Source organism: Petromyzon marinus, unplaced genomic scaffold, assembly GCF_048934315.1.
Source record: "Petromyzon marinus isolate PM22_M1 ecotype Great Lakes invasive population unplaced genomic scaffold, UKy_Petmar_22M1.pri1.0 PM_Scaffold_97, whole genome shotgun sequence".
In the NCBI taxonomy this organism is placed as follows: domain Eukaryota; kingdom Metazoa; phylum Chordata; class Hyperoartia; order Petromyzontiformes; family Petromyzontidae; genus Petromyzon; species Petromyzon marinus.
In genome coordinates this window covers 122,876-142,603 of record NW_027423707.1, presented here as the reverse complement: position 1 = coordinate 142,603, position 19,728 = coordinate 122,876, and the positions used below count along the sequence as shown (strand labels likewise).

At 50.9% G+C, this 19,728-nt stretch overlaps 1 protein-coding gene across 1 annotated transcript in view; it reads left to right on the top strand.

Moving 5' to 3' along the window:
* The window catches only part of LOC142923966 (kinesin-like protein KIF2A), an 81,151-nt gene that overhangs the window by 4,170 nt on the left and 57,253 nt on the right, over nt 1–19,728 (top strand). The window contains 2 exon segments of the mRNA XM_076064998.1: nt 7,607–7,661; nt 17,129–17,291. Coding sequence (XP_075921113.1) covers nt 7,607–7,661; nt 17,129–17,291 — 218 coding nt within the window.

Sequence of the window (19,728 nt, the reverse complement as noted above, 5' to 3'; positions counted from 1 at the left end):
TGTTGACTACCTCGCCTGGTGTACAGGAGATGTTGACTACCTCGCCTGGTACACAGGAGATGTTGACTACCTCGCCTGGTACACAGGAGATGTTGACTACCTCGCCTGGTACACAGGAGATGTTGACTACCTCGCCTGGTACACAGGAGATGTTGACCACCTCGCCTGGTGTACAGGAGATGTTGACTACCTCGCCTGGTACACAGGAGATGTTGACTACCTCGCCTGGTCTACATGAGATGTTGACTACCTCGCCTGGTCTACAGGAGATGTTGACTACCTCGCCTGGTGTACAGGAGATGTTGACTACCTCGCCTGGTACACAGGAGATGTTGACTACCTCGCCTGGTCTACATGAGATGTTGACTACCTCGCCTGGTCTACAGGAGATGTTGACTACCTCGCCTGGTACACAGGAGATGTTGACTACCTCGCCTGGTACACAGGAGATGTTGACTACCTCGCCTGGTACACAGGAGATGTTGACTACCTCGCCTGGTCTACAGGAGATGTTGACTACCTCGCCTGGTACACAGGAGATGTTTACTACCTCGCCTGGTACACAGGAGATGTTGACTACCTCGCCTGGTGTACAGGAGATGTTGACTACCTCGCCTGGTACACAGGAGATGTTGACTACCTCGCCTGGTGTACAGGAGATGTTGACTACCTCGCCTGGTACACAGGAGATGTCGACTACCTCGCCTGGTCTACATGAGATGTTGACTACCTCGCCTGGTCTACAGGAGATGTTGACTACCTCGCCTGGTACACAGGAGATGTTGACTACCTCGCCTGGTACACAGGAGATGTTGACTACCTTGCCTGGTAAACAGGAGATGTTGACTACCTCGCCTGGTCTACAGGAGATGTTGACTACCTCGCCTGGTACACAGGAGATGTTTACTACCTCGCCTGGTACACAGGAGATGTTGACTACCTCGCCTGGTGTACAGGAGGTGTTGACTACCTCGCCTGGTACACAGGAGATGTTTACTACCTCGCCTGGTCTACAGGAGATGTTGACTACCTCGCCTGGTACACAGGAGATGTTGACTACCTCGCCTGGTACACAGGAGATGTTGACTACCTCGCCTGGTACACAGGAGATGTTGACTACCTCGCCTGGTACACAGGAGATGTTGACTACCTCGCCTGGTCTACATGAGATGTTGACTACCTCGCCTGGTATACAGGAGATGTTGACCACCTCGCCTGGTGTACAGGAGATGTTGACTACCTCGCCTGGTACACAGGAGATGTTGACTACCTCGCCTGGTACACAGGAGATGTTGACTACCTCGCCTGGTCTACAGGAGATGTTAACTACCTCGCCTGGTCTACAGGAGATGTTGACCACCTCGCCTGGTGTACAGGAGATGTTGACTACCTCGCCTGGTACACAGGAGATGTTGACTACCTCGCCTGGTCTACAGGAGATGTTGACTACCTCGCCTGGTCTACAGGAGATGTTGACTACCTAGCCTGGTCTACAGGAGATGTTGACTACCTCGCCTGGTCTACAGGAGATGTTGACTACCTCGCCTGGTACACAGGAGATGTTGACTACCTCGCCTGGTGTACAGGAGATGTTGACTACCTCGCCTGGTACACAGGAGATGTTGACTACCTCGCCTGGTACACAGGAGATGTTGTCTACCTCGCCTGGTACACAGGAGATGTTGACTACCTCGCCTGGTCTACAGGAGATGTTGACTACCTCGACTGGTACACAGGAGATGTTGACTACCTCGCCTGGTCTACAGGAGATGTTGACTACCTCGCCTGGTCTACAGGAGATGTTGACTACCTCGCCTGGTACACAGGAGATGTTGACTACCTCGCCTGGTACACAGGAGATGTTGACTACCTCGCCTGGTCTACAGGAGATGTTGACTACCTCGCCTGGTGTACAGGAGATGTTGACTACCTCGCCTGGTACACAGGAGATGTTGACTACCTCGCCTGGTACACAGGAGATGTTGACTACCTCGCCTGGTACACAGGAGATGTTGACTACCTCGCCTGGTACACAGGAGATGTTGACCACCTCGCCTGGTGTACAGGAGATGTTGACTACCTCGCCTGGTACACAGGAGATGTTGACTACCTCGCCTGGTCTACATGAGATGTTGACTACCTCGCCTGGTCTACAGGAGATGTTGACTACCTCGCCTGGTGTACAGGAGATGTTGACTACCTCGCCTGGTACACAGGAGATGTTGACTACCTCGCCTGGTCTACATGAGATGTTGACTACCTCGCCTGGTCTACAGGAGATGTTGACTACCTCGCCTGGTACACAGGAGATGTTGACTACCTCGCCTGGTACACAGGAGATGTTGACTACCTCGCCTGGTACACAGGAGATGTTGACTACCTCGCCTGGTCTACAGGAGATGTTGACTACCTCGCCTGGTACACAGGAGATGTTTTCTACCTCGCCTGGTACACAGGAGATGTTGACTACCTCGCCTGGTGTACAGGAGATGTTGACTACCTCGCCTGGTACACAGGAGATGTTGACTACCTCGCCTGGTGTACAGGAGATGTTGACTACCTCGCCTGGTACACAGGAGATGTCGACTACCTCGCCTGGTCTACATGAGATGTTGACTACCTCGCCTGGTCTACAGGAGATGTTGACTACCTCGCCTGGTACACAGGAGATGTTGACTACCTCGCCTGGTACACAGGAGATGTTGACTACCTTGCCTGGTAAACAGGAGATGTTGACTACCTCGCCTGGTCTACAGGAGATGTTGACTACCTCGCCTGGTACACAGGAGATGTTTACTACCTCGCCTGGTACACAGGAGATGTTGACTACCTCGCCTGGTGTACAGGAGGTGTTGACTACCTCGCCTGGTACACAGGAGATGTTTACTACCTCGCCTGGTCTACAGGAGATGTTGACTACCTCGCCTGGTACACAGGAGATGTTGACTACCTCGCCTGGTACACAGGAGATGTTGACTACCTCGCCTGGTACACAGGAGATGTTGACTACCTCGCCTGGTACACAGGAGATGTTGACTACCTCGCCTGGTCTACATGAGATGTTGACTACCTCGCCTGGTATACAGGAGATGTTGACCACCTCGCCTGGTGTACAGGAGATGTTGACTACCTCGCCTGGTACACAGGAGATGTTGACTACCTCGCCTGGTACACAGGAGATGTTGACTACCTCGCCTGGTCTACAGGAGATGTTAACTACCTCGCCTGGTCTACAGGAGATGTTGACCACCTCGCCTGGTGTACAGGAGATGTTGACTACCTCGCCTGGTACACAGGAGATGTTGACTACCTCGCCTGGTCTACAGGAGATGTTGACTACCTCGCCTGGTCTACAGGAGATGTTGACTACCTAGCCTGGTCTACAGGAGATGTTGACTACCTCGCCTGGTCTACAGGAGATGTTGACTACCTCGCCTGGTACACAGGAGATGTTGACTACCTCGCCTGGTGTACAGGAGATGTTGACTACCTCGCCTGGTACACAGGAGATGTTGACTACCTCGCCTGGTACACAGGAGATGTTGTCTACCTCGCCTGGTACACAGGAGATGTTGACTACCTCGCCTGGTCTACAGGAGATGTTGACTACCTCGACTGGTACACAGGAGATGTTGACTACCTCGCCTGGTCTACAGGAGATGTTGACTACCTCGCCTGGTCTACAGGAGATGTTGACGACCTCGCCTGGTACACAGGAGATGTTGACTACCTCGCTTGGTACACAGGAGATGTTGACTACCTCGCCTGGTCTACAGGAGATGTTGACTACCTCGCCTGGTACACAGGAGATGTTGACTACCTCGCCTGGTACACAGGAGATGTTGACTACCTCGCCTGGTACACAGGAGATGTTGACTACCTCGCCTGGTACACAGGAGATGTTGACTACCTCGCCTGGTACACAGGAGATGTTGACTACCTCGCCTGGTCTACAGGAGATGTTGACTACCTCGCCTGGTACACAGGAGATGTTGACTACCTCGCCTGGTACACAGGAGATGTTGACTACCTCGCCTGGTACACAGGGGATGTTGACTACCTCGCCTGGTCTACAGGAGATGTTGACTACCTCGCCTGGTACACAGGAGATGTTGACTACCTCGCCTGGTCTACAGGAGATGTTGACTACCTCGCCTGGTACACAGGAGATGTTGACTACCTCACCTGGTACACAGGAGATGTTGACTACCTCGCCAGGTCTACAGGAGATGTTGACTACCTCGCCTGGTACACAGGAGATGTTGACTACCTCACCTGGTACACAGGAGATGTTGACTACCTCGCCAGGTCTACAGGAGATGTTGACTACCTCGCCTGGTACACAGGAGATGTTGACTACCTCGCCTGGTACACAGGAGATGTTGACTACCTCGCCTGGTCTACAGGAGATGTTGACTACCTCGCCTGGTGTACAGGAGATGTTGACTACCTCGCCTGGTGTACAGGAGATGTTGACTACCTCGCCTGGTACACAGGAGATGTTGACTACCTCGCCTGGTACACAGGAGATGTTGACTACCTCGCCCGGTCTACAGGAGATGTTGACTACCTCGCCTGGTACACAGGAGATGTTGACTACCTCTCTTGGCCTACAGGAGATGTTGACTACCTCGCCTGGTACACAGGAGATGTTGACTACCTCGCCTGGTACACAGGAGATGTTGACTACCTCGCCTGGTGTACAGGAGATGTTGACTACCTCGCCTGGTACACAGGAGATGTTGACTACCTCGCCTGGTGTACAGGAGATGTTGACTACCTCGCCTGGTACACAGGAGATGTTGACTACCTCGCCTGGTGTACTGGAGATGTTGACTACCTCGCCTGGTACACAGGAGATGTTGACTACCTCGCCTGGTCTACAGGAGATGTTGACTACCTCGCCTGGTACACAGGAGATGTTGACTACCTCGCCTGGTGTACAGGAGATGTTGACTACCTCGCCTGGTACACAGGAGATGTTGACTACCTCGCCTGGTCTACAGGAGATGTTGACTACCTCGCCTGGTGTACAGGAGATGTTGACTACCTCGCCTGGTCTACAGGAGATGTTGACTACCTCGCCTGGTACACAGGAGATGTTGACTACCTCGCCTGGTACACAGGAGATGTTGACTACCTCGCCTGGTACACAGGAGATGTTGACTACCTCGCCTGGTCTACAGGAGATGTTGACTACCTTGCCTGGTCTACAGGAGATGTTGACTACCTCGCCTGGTACACAGGAGATGTTGACTACCTCGCCTGGTCTACAGGAGATGTTGACTACCTCGCCTGGTCTACAGGAGATGTTGACTACCTCGCCTGGTACACAGGAGATGTTGACTACCTCGCCTGGTACACAGGAAATGTTGACTACCTCGCCTGGTACACAGGAGATGTTGACTACCTCGCCTGGTGTACAGGAGATGTTGACTACCTCGCCTGGTACACAGGAGATGTTAACTACCTCGCCTGGTACACAGGAGATGTTGACTACCTCGCCTGGCCTACAGGAGATGTTGACTACCTCGCCTGGTCTACAGGAGATGTTGACTACCTCGCCTGTTCTACAGGAGATGTTGACTACCTCGCCTGGTGTACAGGAGATGTTGACTACCTCGCCTGGTACACAGGAGATGTTGACTACCTCGCCTGGTACACAGGAGATGTTGACTACCTCGCCTGGCCTACAGGAGATGTTGACTACCTCGCCTGGTACACAGGAGATGTTAACTACCTCGCCTGGCCTACAGGAGATGTTGACTACCTCGCCTGGTCTACAGGAGATGTTGACTACCTCGCCTGGTCTACAGGAGATGTTGACTACCTCGCCTGGTCTAGAGGAGATGTTGACTACCTCGCCTGGTCTACAGGAGATGTTGACTACCTCGCCTGGTCTACAGGAGATGTTGACTACCTCGCCTGGTCTACAGGAGATGTTGACTACCTCGCCTGTTCTACAGGAGATGTTGACTACCTCGCCTGGTGTACAGGAGATGTTGACTACCTCGCCTGGTACACAGGAGATGTTGACTACCTCGCCTGGTACAGAGGAGATGTTGACTACCTCGCCTGGTCTACAGGAGATGTTGACTACCTCGCCTGGTGTACAGGAGATGTTGACTACCTCTCCTGGTACACAGGAGATGTTGACTACCTCGCCTGGTCTACAGGAGATGTTGACTACCTCGCCTGGTACACAGGAGATGTTGACTACCTCGCCTGGTCTACAGATGTTGACTACCTCGCCTGGTGTACAGGAGATGTTGACTACCTCGCCTGGTCTACAGGAGATGTTGACTACCTCGCTTGGTCTACAGGAGATGTTGACTACCTCGCCTGGTGTACAGGAGATGTTGACTACCTCGCCTGGTCTACAGGAGATGTTGACTACCTCGCCTGGTGTACATGAGATGTTGACTACCTCTCCTGGTGTACAGGAGATGTTGACTACCTCGCCTGGTCTACAGGAGATGTTGACTACCTCGCCTGGTACACAGGAGATGTTGACTACCTCGCCTGGTGTACAGGAGATGTTGACCACCTCGCCTGGTGTACAGGAGATGTTGACTACCTCGCCTGGTGTACAGGAGATGTTGACTACCTCGCCTGGTACACAGGAGATGTTGACTACCTCGCCTGGTGTACAGGAGATGTTGACTACCTCGCCTGGTGTACAGGAGATGTTGACTACCTCGCCTGGTGTACAGGAGATGTTGACTACCTCGCCTGGTGTACAGGAGATGTTGACTACCTCGCCTGGTGTACAGGAGATGTTGACTACCTCGCCTGGTACACAGGAGATGTTGACTACCTCGCCTGGTGTACAGGAGATGTTGACTACCTCGCCTGGTGTACAGGAGATGTTGACTACCTCGCCTGGTCTACAGGAGATGTTGACTACCTCGCCTGGTACACAGGAGATGTTGACTACCTCTCCTGGCCTACAGGAGATGTTGACTACCTCGCCTGGTACACAGGAGATGTTGACTACCTCGCCTGGTCTACAGGAGATGTTGACTACCTCGCCTGGTGTACAGGAGATGTTGACTACCTCGCCTGGTACACAGGAGATGTTGACTACCTCGCCTGGTACACAGGAGATGTTGACTACCTCGCCTGGTACACAGGAGATGTTGACTACCTCGCCTGGTCTACAGGAGATGTTGACTACCTCGCCTGGTCTACAGGAGATGTTGACTACCTCGCCTGGTCTACAGGAGATGTTGACTACCTCGCCTGGTGTACAGGAGATGTTGACTACCTCGCCTGGTGTACAGGAGATGTTGACTACCTCGCCTGGTCTACAGGAGATGTTGACTACCTCGCCTGGTCTACAGGAGATGTTGACCACCTCGCCTGGTACACAGGAGATGTTGACTACCTCGCCTGGTGTACAGGAGATGTTGACTACCTCGCCTGGTACACAGGAGATGTTGACTACCTCGCCTGGTGTACAGGAGATGTTGACTACCTCGCCTGTTCTACAGGAGATGTTGACCACCTCGCCTGGTACACAGGGAGTGATGGGAGGAATGGGAGGATGGGTGAGATCTTCATCCAGCAGTGGATTAACCACGGAATGATGAATTTGGTGTTTCAGGTGGAGGATCACAGAATCTGTGTTTGTGTTCGCAAGAGGCCTTTAAACAAGAAGGGTGAGAGATGGTGGTGGTGATGGTGGTGGTGGTGATGGTGGTGGTGGTGATGGTGGTGGTGATGGTGGTGGTGATGGTGGTGATGGTGGTGGTGGTGATGGTGATGGTGTCTCTGTCTGCCTGTCTGAGTGTAGAGTTGTCTCTCTGTGTGTGTCTCTGTCTCCCTGTCTGAGTGTAGAGTTGTCTCTCTGTGTTGTCTCTGTCTGCCTGTCTGAGTGTAGAGTTGTCTCTCTGTGTTGTCTCTGTCTCCCTGTCTGAGTGTAGAGTTGTCTCTCTGTCTGTGTCTCTGTCTCCCTGTCTGAGTGTAGAGTTGTCTCTCTGTGAGTGTCTCTGTCTCCCTGTCTGAGTGTAGAGTTGTCTCTCTGTCTGTGTCTCTGTCTCCCTGTCTGAGTGTAGAGTTGTCTCTCTGTGTTGTCTCTGTCTGCCTGTCTGAGTGTAGAGTTGTCTCTCTGTGTTGTCTCTGTCTCCCTGTCTGAGTGTAGAGTTGTCTCTCTGTCTGTGTCTCTGTCTCCCTGTCTGAGTGTAGAGTTGTCTCTCTGTCTGTGTCTCTGTCTCCCTGTCTGAGTGTAGAGTTGTCTCTCTGTAGTGTCTCTGTCTCCCTGTCTGAGTGTAGAGTTGTCTCTCTGTAGTGTCTCTGTCTCCCTGTCTGAGTGTAGAGTTGTCTCTGTGTGTGTCTCTGTCTCCCTGTCTGAATGTAGAGTTGTCTCTCTGTGTTGTCTCCCTGTCTGAGTGTAGAGTTGTCTCTCTGTCTGTGTCTCTGTCTCCCTGTCTGAGTGTAGAGTTGTCTCTCTGTCTGTGTCTCTGTCTCCCTGTCTGAGTGTAGAGTTGTCTCTCTGTGTTGTCTCTGTCTGAGTGTAGAGTTGTCTCTCTGTGTTTGTCTCTGTCTCCCTGTCTGAGTGTAGAGTTGTCTGTCTGTGTTGTCTCTGTCTTCCTGTCTAAGTGTAGAGTTGTCTCTCTGTCTGTGTCTCTGTCTCCCTGTCTGAGTGTAGAGTTGTCTCTCTGTCTGTGTCTCTGTCTCCCTGTCTGAGTGTAGAGTTGTCTCTCTGTGTTGTCTCTGTCTGAGTGTAGAGTTGTCTCTCTGTCTGTGTCTCTGTCTCCCTGTCTGAGTGTAGAGTTGTCTCTCTGTGTGTGTCTGTCTCCTTGTCTGTGTGTAGAGTTGTCTCTCTGTCTGTGTCTCTGTCTCCCTGTCTGAGTGTAGAGTTGTCTCTCTGTGTGTGTCTCTGTCTCCCTGTCTGAGTGTAGAGTTGTCTCTCTGTGTTGTCTCTGTCTGAGTGTAGAGTTGTCTCTCTGTGGGTGTCTCTGTCTCGCTGTCTGAGTGTAGAGTTGTCTCTCTGTCTGTGTCTCTGTCTCCCTGTCTGAGTGTAGAGTTGTCTCTCTGTGTGTGTCTCTGTCTCCCTGTCTGAGTGTAGAGTTGTCTCTCTGTCTGTGTCTCTGTCTCCCTGTCTGAGTGTAGAGTTGTCTCTCTGTCTGTGTCTCTGTCTCCCTGTCTGAGTGTAGAGTTGTCTCTCTGTCTGTGTCTCTGTCTCCCTGTCTGAGTGTAGAGTTGTCTCTCTGTGTTGTCTCTGTCTCCCTGTCTGTGTGTAGAGTTGTCTCTCTGTCTGTGTCTCTGTCTCCCTGTCTGAGTGTAGAGTTGTCTCTCTGTGTCTCTGTCTCCCTGTCTGAGTGTAGAGTTGTCTCTCTGTGTGTGTCTCTGTCTCCCTGTCTGAGTGTAGAGTTGTCTCTCTGTCTGTGTCTCTGTCTCCCTGTCTGAGTGTAGAGTTGTCTCTCTGTGTGTGTCTCTGTCTCCCTGTCTGAGTGTAGAGTTGTCTCTCTGTGTTGTCTCCCTGTCTGAGTGTAGAGTTGTCTCTCTGTCTGTGTCTCTGTCTCCCTGTCTGAGTGTAGAGTTGTCTCTCTGTGTGTGTCTCTGTCTCCCTGTCTGAGTGTAGAGTTGTCTCTCTGTCTGTGTCTCTGTCTCCCTGTCTGAGTGTAGAGTTGTCTCTCTGTGTTGTCTCTGTCTCCCTGTCTGAGTGTAGAGTTGTCTCTCTGTCTGTGTCTCTGTCTCTCTGTCTGAGTGTAGAGTTGTCTCTCTGTGTTGTCTCCCTGTCTGAGTGTAGAGTTGTCTCTCTGTGTGTGTCTCTGTCTCCCTGTCTGAGTGTAGAGTTGTCTCTCTGTGTTGTCTCCCTGTCTGAGTGTAGAGTTGTCTCTCTGTCTGTGTCTCTGTCTCCCTGTCTGAGTGTAGAGTTGTCTCTCTGTCTGTGTCTCTGTCTCCCTGTCTGAGTGTAGAGTTGTCTCTCTGTGTGTGTCTCTGTCTCCCTGTCTGAGTGTAGAGTTGTCTCTCTGTAGTGTCTCTGTCTCCCTGTCTGAGTGTAGAGTTGTCTCTCTGTGTGTGTCTCTGTCTCCCTGTCTGAGTGTAGAGTTGTCTCTCTGTGTGTGTCTCTGTCTCCCTGTCTGAGTGTAGAGTTGTCTCTCTGTGTGTGTCTCTGTCTCCCTGTCTGAGTGTAGAGTTGTCTCTCTGTAGTGTCTCTGTCTCCCTGTCTGAGTGTAGAGTTGTCTCTCTGTGTGTGTCTGTCTCCCTGTCTGAGTGTAGAGTTGTCTCTCTGTGTGTGTCTCTGTCTCACTGTCTGAGTGTAGAGTTGTCTCTCTGTGTTGTCTCCCTGTCTGAGTGTAGAGTTGTCTCTCTCTGTGTGTGTCTCTGTCTCCCTGTCTGAGTGTAGAATTGTCTCTCTGTGTGTGTCTCTGTCTCCCTGTCTGAGTGTAGAGTTGTCTCTCTGTAGTGTCTCTGTCTCCCTGTCTGAGTGTAGAGTTGTCTCTCTGTGTTGTCTCTGTCTCCCTGTCTGAGTGTAGAGTTGTCTCTCTGTCTGTGTCTCTGTCTCCCTGTCTGAGTGTAGAGTTGTCTCTCTGTCTGTGTCTCTGTCTCCCTGTCTGAGTGTAGAGTTGTCTCTCTGTCTGTGTCTCTGTCTTCCTGTCTGAGTGTAGAGTTGTCTCTCTGTGTGTGTCTCTGTCTCCCTGTCTGAGTGTAGAGTTGTCTCTCTGTGTGTGTCTCTGTCTCCCTGTCTGAGTGTAGAGTTGTCTCTCTGTCTGTGTCTCTGTCTCTCTGTCTGAGTGTAGAGTTGTCTCTCTGTGTGTGTCTCTGTCTCCCTGTCTGAGTGTAGAGTTGTCTCTCTGTAGTGTGTCTCTGTCTCCCTGTCTGAGTGTAGAGTTGTCTCTCTGTGTGTGTCTCTGTCTCCCTGTCTGAGTGTAGAGTTGTCTCTCTGTCTGTGTCTCTGTCTCCCTGTCTGAGTGTAGAGTTGTCTCTCTGTCTGTGTCTCTGTCTCCCTGTCTGAGTGTAGAGTTGTCTCTCTGTAGTGTCTCTGTCTCCCTGTCTGAGTGTAGAGTTGTCTCTCTGTCTGTGTCTCCCTGTCTGAGTGTAGAGTTGTCTCTCTGTGTTGTCTCTGTCTCCCTGTCTGAGTGTAGAGTTGTCTCTCTGTGTGTCTCTGTCTCCCTGTCTGAGTGTAGAGTTGTCTCTCTGTATGTGTCTCTGTCTCCCTGTCTGAGTGTAGAGTTGTCTCTCTGTGTGTGTCTCTGTCTCTCTGTCTGAGTGTAGAGTTGTCTCTCTGTGTGTGTCTCTGTCTCCCTGTCTGAGTGTAGAGTTGTCTCTCTGTGTGTGTCTCTGTCTCCCTGTCTGAGTGTAGAGTTGTCTCTCTGTGTGTGTCTCTGTCTCCCTGTCTGAGTGTAGAGTTGTCTCTCTGTCTGTGTCTCTGTCTCCCTGTCTGAGTGTAGAGTTGTCTCTCTGTCTGTGTCTCTGTCTCCCTGTCTGAGTGTAGAGTTGTCTCTCTGTGGGTGTCTCTGTCTCCCTGTCTGAGTGTAGAGTTGTCTCTCTGTGTTGTCTCTGTGTCCCTGTCTGAGTGTAGAGTTGTCTCTCTGTGTGTGTCTCTGTCTCCCTGTCTGAGTGTAGAGTTGTCTCTCTGTGTTGTCTCTGTCTGAGTGTAGAGTTGTCTCTCTGTGTGTGTCTCTGTCTCCCTGTCTGAGTGTAGAGTTGTCTCTCTGTCTGTGTCTCTGTCTCCCTGTCTGAGTGTAGAGTTGTCTCTCTGTCTGTGTCTCTGTCTCCCTGTCTGAGTGTAGAGTTGTCTCTCTGTCTGTGTCTCTGTCTCCCTGTCTGTGTAGAGTCTCCCTGTCTGTGTGTAGAGTTGTCCCAGCTATAGACAGACGTTGTCTCTGTCTCCCTGTCTGAGTGTAGAGTTGTCTCTCTGTGTTGTCTCTGTCTGAGTGTAGAGTTGTCTCTCTGTGTTGTCTTTGTCTCCCTGTCTGAGTGTAGAGTTGTCTCTCTGTGTGTGTCTCTGTCTCCCTGTCTGAGTGTAGAGTTGTCTCTCTGTCTGTGTCTCTGTCTCCCTGTCTGAGTGTAGAGTTGTCTCTCTGTCTCTGTCTCTGTCTCCCTGTCTGAGTGTAGAGTTGTCTCTCTGTCTGTGGCTCTGTCTCCCTGTCTGAGTGTAGAGTTGTCTCTCTGTGTGTGTCTCTGTCTCCCTGTCTGAGTGTAGAGTTGTCTCTCTGTGTTGTCTCTGTTTCCCTGTCTGAGTGTAGAGTTGTCTCTCTGTGTGTGTCTCTGTGTCCCTGTCTGAGTGTAGAGTTGTCTCTCTGTCTGTGTCTCTGTCTCCCTGTCTGAGTGTAGAGTTGTCTCTCTGTGTTGTCTCTGTCTCCCTGTCTGAGTGTAGAGTTGTCTCTCTGTCTGTGTCTCTGTCTCCCTGTCTGAGTGTAGAGTTGTCTCTCTGTCTGTGTCTCTGTCTCCCTGTCTGAGTGTAGAGTTGTCTCTCTGTGTGTGTCTCTGTCTCCCTGTCTGAGTGTAGAGTTGTCTCTCTGTCTCTGTCTCCCTGTCTGAGTGTAGAGTTGTCTCTCTGTGTTGTCTCTGTCTCCCTGTCTGAGTGTAGAGTTGTCTCTCTGTGTGTGTCTCTGTCTCTCTGTCTGAGTGTAGAGTTGTCTCTCTGTGTGTGTCTCTGTCTCCCTGTCTGAGTGTAGAGTTGTCTCTCTGTCTGTGTCTCTGTCTCCCTGTCTGAGTGTAGAGTTGTCTGTCTGTCTGTGTCTCTGTCTCCCTGTCTGAGTGTAGAGTTGTCTCTCTGTGTTGTCTCTGTCTCCCTGTCTGTGTGTAGAGTTGTCTCTCTGTGTTGTCTCTGTCTGAGTGTAGAGTTGTCTCTCTGTCTGTGTCTCTGTCTCCCTGTCTGAGTGTAGAGTTGTCTCTCTGTGTGTGTCTCTGTCTCCCTGTCTGAGTGTAGAGTTGTCTCTCTGTGTTGTCTCTGTCTCCCTGTCTGAGTGTAGAGTTGTCTCTCTGTCTGTGTCTCTGTCTCCCTGTCTGAGTGTAGAGTTGTCTCTCTGTCTGTGTCTCTGTCTCCCTGTCTGAGTGTAGAGTTGTCTCTCTGTCTGTGTCTCTGTCTCCCTGTCTGAGTGTAGAGTTGTCTCTCTGTGTTGTCTCCCTGTCTGAGTGTAGAGTTGTCTCTCTGTGTTGTCTCTGTCTCCCTGTCTGAGTGTAGAGTTGTCTCTCTGTGTGTGTCTCTGTCTCCCTGTCTGAGTGTAGAGTTGTCTCTCTGTGTTGTCTCTGTCTTCCTGTCTGAGTGTAGAGTTGTCTCTCTGTCTGTGTCTCTGTCTCCCTGTCTGAGTGTAGAGTTGTCTCTCTGTAGTGTCTCTGTCTCTCTGTCTGAGTGTAGAGTTGTCTCTCTGTCTGCGTCTCTGTCTCTCTGTCTGAGTGTAGAGTTGTCTCTCTGTGGTGTCTCTGTCTCCCTGTCTGAGTGTAGAGTTGTCTCTCTGTGGGTGTCTCTGTCTCCCTGTCTGAGTGTAGAGTTGTCTCTCTGTGTTGTCTCTGTCTCCCTGTCTGAGTGTAGAGTTGTCTCTCTGTCTGTGTCTCCCTGTCTGAGTGTAGAGTTGTCTCTCTGTCTGTGTCTCTGTCTCCCTGTCTGAGTGTAGAGTTGTCTCTCTGTGTGTGTCTCTGTCTCCCTGTCTGAGTGTAGAGTTGTCTCTCTGTGTGTGTCTCTGTCTCCCTGTCTGAGTGTAGAGTTGTCTCTCTGTAGTGTCTCTGTGTCCCTGTCTGAGTGTAGAGTTGTCTCTCTGTGTGTGTCTCTGTCTCCCTGTCTGAGTGTAGAGTTGTCTCTCTGTGTGTGTCTCTGTCTCCCTGTCTGAGTGTAGAGTTGTCTCTCTGTGTGTGTCTCTGTCTCCCTGTCTGAGTGTAGAGTTGTCTCTCTGTGTTGTCTCCCTGTCTGAGTGTAGAGTTGTCTCTCTGTCTGTGTCTCTGTCTCCCTGTCTGAGTGTAGAGTTGTCTCTCTGTCTGTGTCTCTGTCTCCCTGTCTGAGTGTAAAGTTGTCTCTTTGTGTTGTCTCTGTCTCCCTGTCTGAGTGTAGAGTTGTCTCTCTGTCTGTGTCTCTGTCTCCCTGTCTGAGTGTAGAGTTGTCTCTCTGTCTGTGTCTCTGTCTCCCTGTCTGAGTGTAGAGTTGTCTCTCTGTGTTGTCTCTGTCTCCCTGTCTGAGTGTAGAGTTGTCTCTCTGTGTGTGTCTCTGTCTCCCTGTCTGAGTGTAGAGTTGTCTCTCTGTGTTGTCTCTGTCTCCCTGTCTGAGTGTAGAGTTGTCTCTCTGTGGGTGTCTCTGTCTCCCTGTCTGAGTGTAGAGTTGTCTCACTGTCTGTGTCTCTGTCTCCCTGTCTGAGTGTAGAGTTGTCTCTCTGTCTGTGTCTCTGTCTCCCTGTCTGAGTGTAGAGTTGTCTCTCTGTCTGTGTCTCTGTCTCCCTGTCTGAGTGTAGAGTTGTCTCTCTGTGTTGTCTCCCTGTCTGAGTGTAGAGTTGTCTCTCTGTGTGTGTCTCTGTCTCCCTGTCTGAGTGTAGAGTTGTCTCTCTGTCTGTGTCTCTGTCTCCCTGTCTGAGTGTAGAGTTGTCTCTCTGTGTAGTGTCTGTCTCCCTGTCTGAGTGTAGAGTTGTCTCTCTGTCTGTGTCTCTGTCTCCCTGTCTGAGTGTAGAGTTGTCTCTCTGTCTGTGTCTCTGTCTCTCTCTCTGAGTGTAGAGTTGTCTCTCTGTCTGTGTCTCTGTCTCCCTGTCTGAGTGTAGAGTTGTCTCTCTGTCTGTGTCTCTGTCTCCCTGTCTGAGTGTAGAGTTGTCTCTCTGTGTTGTCTATGTCTCCCTGTCTGAGTGTAGAGTTGTCTCTCTGTGTTGTCTCTGTCTCCCTGTCTGAGTGTAGAGTTGTCTCTCTGTCTGTGTCTCTGTCTCTCTGTCTGAGTGTAGAGTTGTCTCTCTGTGTTGTCTCTGTGTCCCTGTCTTAGTGTAGAGTTGTCTCTCTGTCTGTGTCTCTGTCTCCCTGTCTGAGTGTAGAGTTGTCTCTCTGTGTTGTCTATGTCTCCCTGTCTGAGTGTAGAGTTGTCTCTCTGTCTGTGTCTCTGTCTCCCTGTCTGAGTGTAGAGTTGTCTCTCTGTCTGTGTCTCTGTCTCCCTGTCTGAGTGTAGAGTTGTCTCTCTGTGTGTGTCTCTGTCTCCCTGTCTGAGTCTAGAGTTGTCTCTCTGTGTGTGTCTCTGTCTCCCTGTCTGAGTGTAGAGTTGTCTCTCTGTCTGTGTCTCTGTCTCCCTGTCTGAGTGTAGAGTTGTCTCTCTGTGTGTGTCTCTGTCTCCCTGTCTGAGTGTAGAGTTGTCTCTCTGTGTGTGTCTCTGTCTCCCTGTCTGAGTGTAGAGTTGTCTCTCTGTGAGTGTCTCTGTCTCCCTGTCTGAGTGTAGAGTTGTCTCTCTGTCTGTGTCTCTGTCTCCCTGTCTGAGTGTAGAGTTGTCTCTCTGTCTGTGTCTCTGTCTCCCTGTCTGAGTGTAGAGTTGTCTCTCTGTGTGTGTCTCTGTCTCCCTGTCTGAGTGTAGAGTTGTCTCTCTGTGTTGTCTCTGTCTCCCTGTCTGAGTGTAGAGTTGTCTCTCTGTGTTGTCTCTGTGTCCCTGTCTGAGTGTAGAGTTGTCTCTCTGTGTGTTGTCTCTGTCTCCCTGTCTGAGTGTAGAGTTGTCTCTCTGTCTGTGTCTCTGTCTCCCTGTCTGAGTGTAGAGTTGTCTCTCTGTGTGTGTCTCTGTCTCCCTGTCTGAGTGTAGAGTTGTCTCTCTGTCTGTGTCTCTGTCTCCCTGTCTGAGTGTAGAGTTGTCTCTCTGTGTGTGTCTCTGTCTCCCTGTCTGAGTGTAGAGTTGTCTCTCTGTCTGTGTCTCTGTCTCCCTGTCTGAGTGTAGAGTTGTCTCTCTGTGTTGTCTCTGTCTCCCTGTCTGAGTGTAGAGTTGTCTCTCTGTCTGTGTCTCTGTCTCCCTGTCTGAGTGTAGAGTTGTCTCTCTGTAGTGTCTCTGTCTCCCTGTCTGAGTGTAGAGTTGTCTCTCTGTGTGTGTCTCTGTCTCCCTGTCTGTGTGTAGAGTTGTCTCTCTGTGTTGTCTCTGTCTGAGTGTAGAGTTGTCTCTCTGTCTGTGTCTCTGTCTCCCTGTCTGAGTGTAGAGTTGTCTCTCTGTGTAGTGTCTCTGTCTCCCTGTCTGAGTGTAGAGTTGTCTCTCTGTCTGTGTCTCTGTCTCCCTGTCTCAGTGTAGAGTTGTCTCTCTGTATGTGTCTGTCTCCCTGTCTGAGTGTAGAGTTGTCTCTCTGTGTTGTCTCTGTCTCTCTGTCTGAGTGTAGAGTTGTCCCAGCGGGAGACAGACGTTGTCTCTGTCTCTCTGTCTGAGTGTAGAGTTGTCTCTGTGTGTGCCTCTGTCTCCCTGTCTGAGTGTAGAGTTGTCTCTGTGTGTTGTCTCTGTCTCCCTGTCTGAGTGTAGAGTTGTCTCTCTGTGTTGTCTCTGTGTCCCTGTCTGAGTGTAGAGTTGTCCCAGCGGGAGACAGACGTTGTCTCTGTCTCCCTGTCTAAGTGTAGAGTTGTCTCTCTGTGTTGTCTCTGTGTCCCTGTCTGAGTGTAGAGTTGTCCCAGCGGGAGACAGACGTTGTCTCTGTCTCTCTGTCTGAGTGTAGAGTTGTCTCTGTGTGTGTCTCTTGCTCCCTGTCTGTGTGTAGAGTTGTCTCTCTGTGTTGTCTCCCTGTCTGTGTGTAGAGTTGTCTCTCTGTGTTGTCTCTGTCTCTCTGTCTGAGTGTAGAGTTGTCCCAGCGGGAGACAGACGTTGTCTCTGTCTCTCTGTCTGAGTGTAGAGTTGTCTCTCTGTGTTGTCTCTGTCTGAGTGTAGAGTTGTCTCTCTGTGTTGTCTCTGTCTGAGTGTAGAGTTGTCTCTGTGTGTGTCTCTTGCTCCCTGTCTGTGTGTAGAGTTGTCTCTCTGTGTTGTCTCCCTGTCTGTGTGTAGAGTTGTCTCTCTGTGTGTTGTCTCTGTGTCCCTGTCTGAGTGTAGAGTTGTCCCAGCGGGAGACAGACGTTGTCTCTGTCTCTCTGTCTGAGTGTAGAGTTGTCTCTGTGTGTCTCTTGCTCCCTGTCTGTGTGTAGAGTTGTCTCTCTGTGTTGTCTCCCTGTCTGTGTGTAGAGTTGTCTCTCTGTGTGTTGTCTCTGTGTCCCTGTCTGAGTGTAGAGTTGTCCCAGCGGGAGACAGACGTTGTCTCTGTGGTGTCTCGAGACATTGTGGTTGTCCATGAGGCTCGTGTCAAGGTGGACCTCACCAAGGTCATAGAGAATCAGAGCTTCCGATTTGATGTCGTCTTCAATGAGAACTCTTCCAATGAGGATGTTTACCGGTGAGGACACTCAGACACTCACTCAGACACTCACTCAGACACTCACTCACTCAGACACTCACTCAGACACTCACTCACTCACTCAGACACTCACTCAGACACTCACTCACTCACTCAGACACTCACTCAGAGAGACACTCACTCACTCAGAGAGACACTCACTCAGACACTCACTCACTCACTCAGACACTCACTCACTCAGAGAGACACTCACTCAGACACTCACTCAGACACTCACTCACTCACTCAGACACTCACTCACTCAGAGAGACACTCACTCAGAGAGACAGTCAGAGAGACACTCACTCACTCAGAGAGACACTCACTCACTCAAACACTCACTCACTCAGAGAGACACTCAGACACTCAGAGAGACACTCACTCACTCAGAGAGACACTCACTCACTCAGAGAGACACTCACTCACTCAGAGAGACACTCACTCACTCAGAGAGACACTCACTCACTCAGAGAGACACTCACTCACTCAGAGAGACACTTACTCACTCATTCACTCAGATAGACACTCACTCGCTCAGAGAGACACTCACTCACTCAGAGAGACACTCACTTGTTCAGAGAGACACTCACTCACTCAGAGAGACACTCACTCACTCAGAGAGACACTCACTCGCTCAGAGAGACACTCACTCACTCAGAGAGACACTCACTCACTCAGAGAGACACTCACTCGCTCAGAGAGATACTCACTCAGACACTCACTCACTCAGAGAGACACTCACTCAGAGAGACACTCACTCACTCAGAGAGACACTCACTCACTCAGAGAGACTCTCACTCACTCAGAGAGACACTCAGAGAGACACTCACTCGCTCAGAGAGACACTCACTCACTCAGAGAGACTCTCACTCACTCAGAGAGACACTCAGAGAGACACTCATTCGCTCAGAGAGACACTCACTCACTCAGAGAGACACTCACTCACTCAGAGAGACACTCACTCAGACACTCACTCACTCACGCACTCACTCACTCAGACACTTACTCACTCACTCACTCAGACACTCACTCACTCACTCAGACACTCACTCACTCACTCAGACACTCACTCACTCACTCAGACACTCACTCACTCACTCAGACACTTACTCACTCACTCAGACACTTACTCACTCAGAGAGACACTCACTCACTCAGAGAGACACTCACTCACTCACTCAGAGAGACACTCACTCACTCAGAGAGACACTCACTCACTCACTCAGAGAGACACTCGCTCAGAGAGACACTCACTCAGAGAGACACTCACTCACTCAGAGAGACACTCACTCAGAGAGACACTCACTCACTCAGAGAGACACTCACTCACTCAGAGAGACACTCACTCACTCAGAGAGACACTCACTCATTCACTCAGACACTCACTCACTCAGAGAGAAACTCACTCAGAGAGACACTCACTCACTCAGAGAGACACTCAGAGAGACACTCACTCACTCAGAGAGACACTCACTCACTCAGAGAGACACTCACTCAGAGAGACACTCAGAGAGACACTCAGAGAGACACTCACTCACTCAGAGAGACACTCACTCACTCAGAGAGACACTCACTCAGAGAGACACTCAGAGAGACACTCAGAGAGACACTCACTCACTCAGAGAGAAACTCACTCACTCAGAGAGACACTCACTCACTCACTCAGAGCGACACTCACTCATTCAGAGAGACACTCACTCACTTAGAGAGACACTCACTCAGAGAGACACTCAGAGAGACAGTCACTCACTCAGAGAGACACTCACTCACTCAGAGAGACACTCACTCTCTGTGTCTCTGTCTCTGTGTGTCTCTGTGTGTGTCTCTGTGTCTATCTCTGTGTCTCTTTGTGTGTCTCTGTCTCTGTGTGTCTCTGTGTGTCTTTGTGTGTCTCTGTCTCTGTGTGTATCTCTGTGTGTGTCTCTGTGTGTCTCTGTGTCTCTGTGTGTGTCTCTGTGTGTCTTTGTGTGTCTCTGTCTCTGTGTGTGTCTCTGTGTGTGTCTCTGTGTCTCTCTGTGTGTCTCTGTGTCTCTGTGTGTGTCTCTGTGTGTGTCTCTGTGTGTGTCTCTGTGTGTCTCTGTGTCTCTGTGTGTGTCTCTGTGTCTCTGTGTCTCTGTGTGTCTCTGCGTGTGTCTCTGTGTGTCTGTGTGTGTGTGTCTCTGTGTGTCTCTGTGTGTCTCTGTGTCTCTGTGTGTGTCTCTGTGTGTCTCTGTGTCTCTGTGTGTCTCTGTGTCTCTGTGTGTCTCTGTGTGTGTCTCTGTGTCTCTGTGTGTGTCTCTGTGTGTCTCTGTGTGTGTCTCTGTGTCTCTGTGTGTGTCTCTGTGTGTCTCTGTGTGTCTCTGTGTGTGTCTCTGTATGTCTGTGTGTGTGTCTCTGTGTCTCTGTGTGTCTCTGTGTCTCTGTGTGTGTCTCTGTGTGTGTCTCTGTGTGTCTCTGT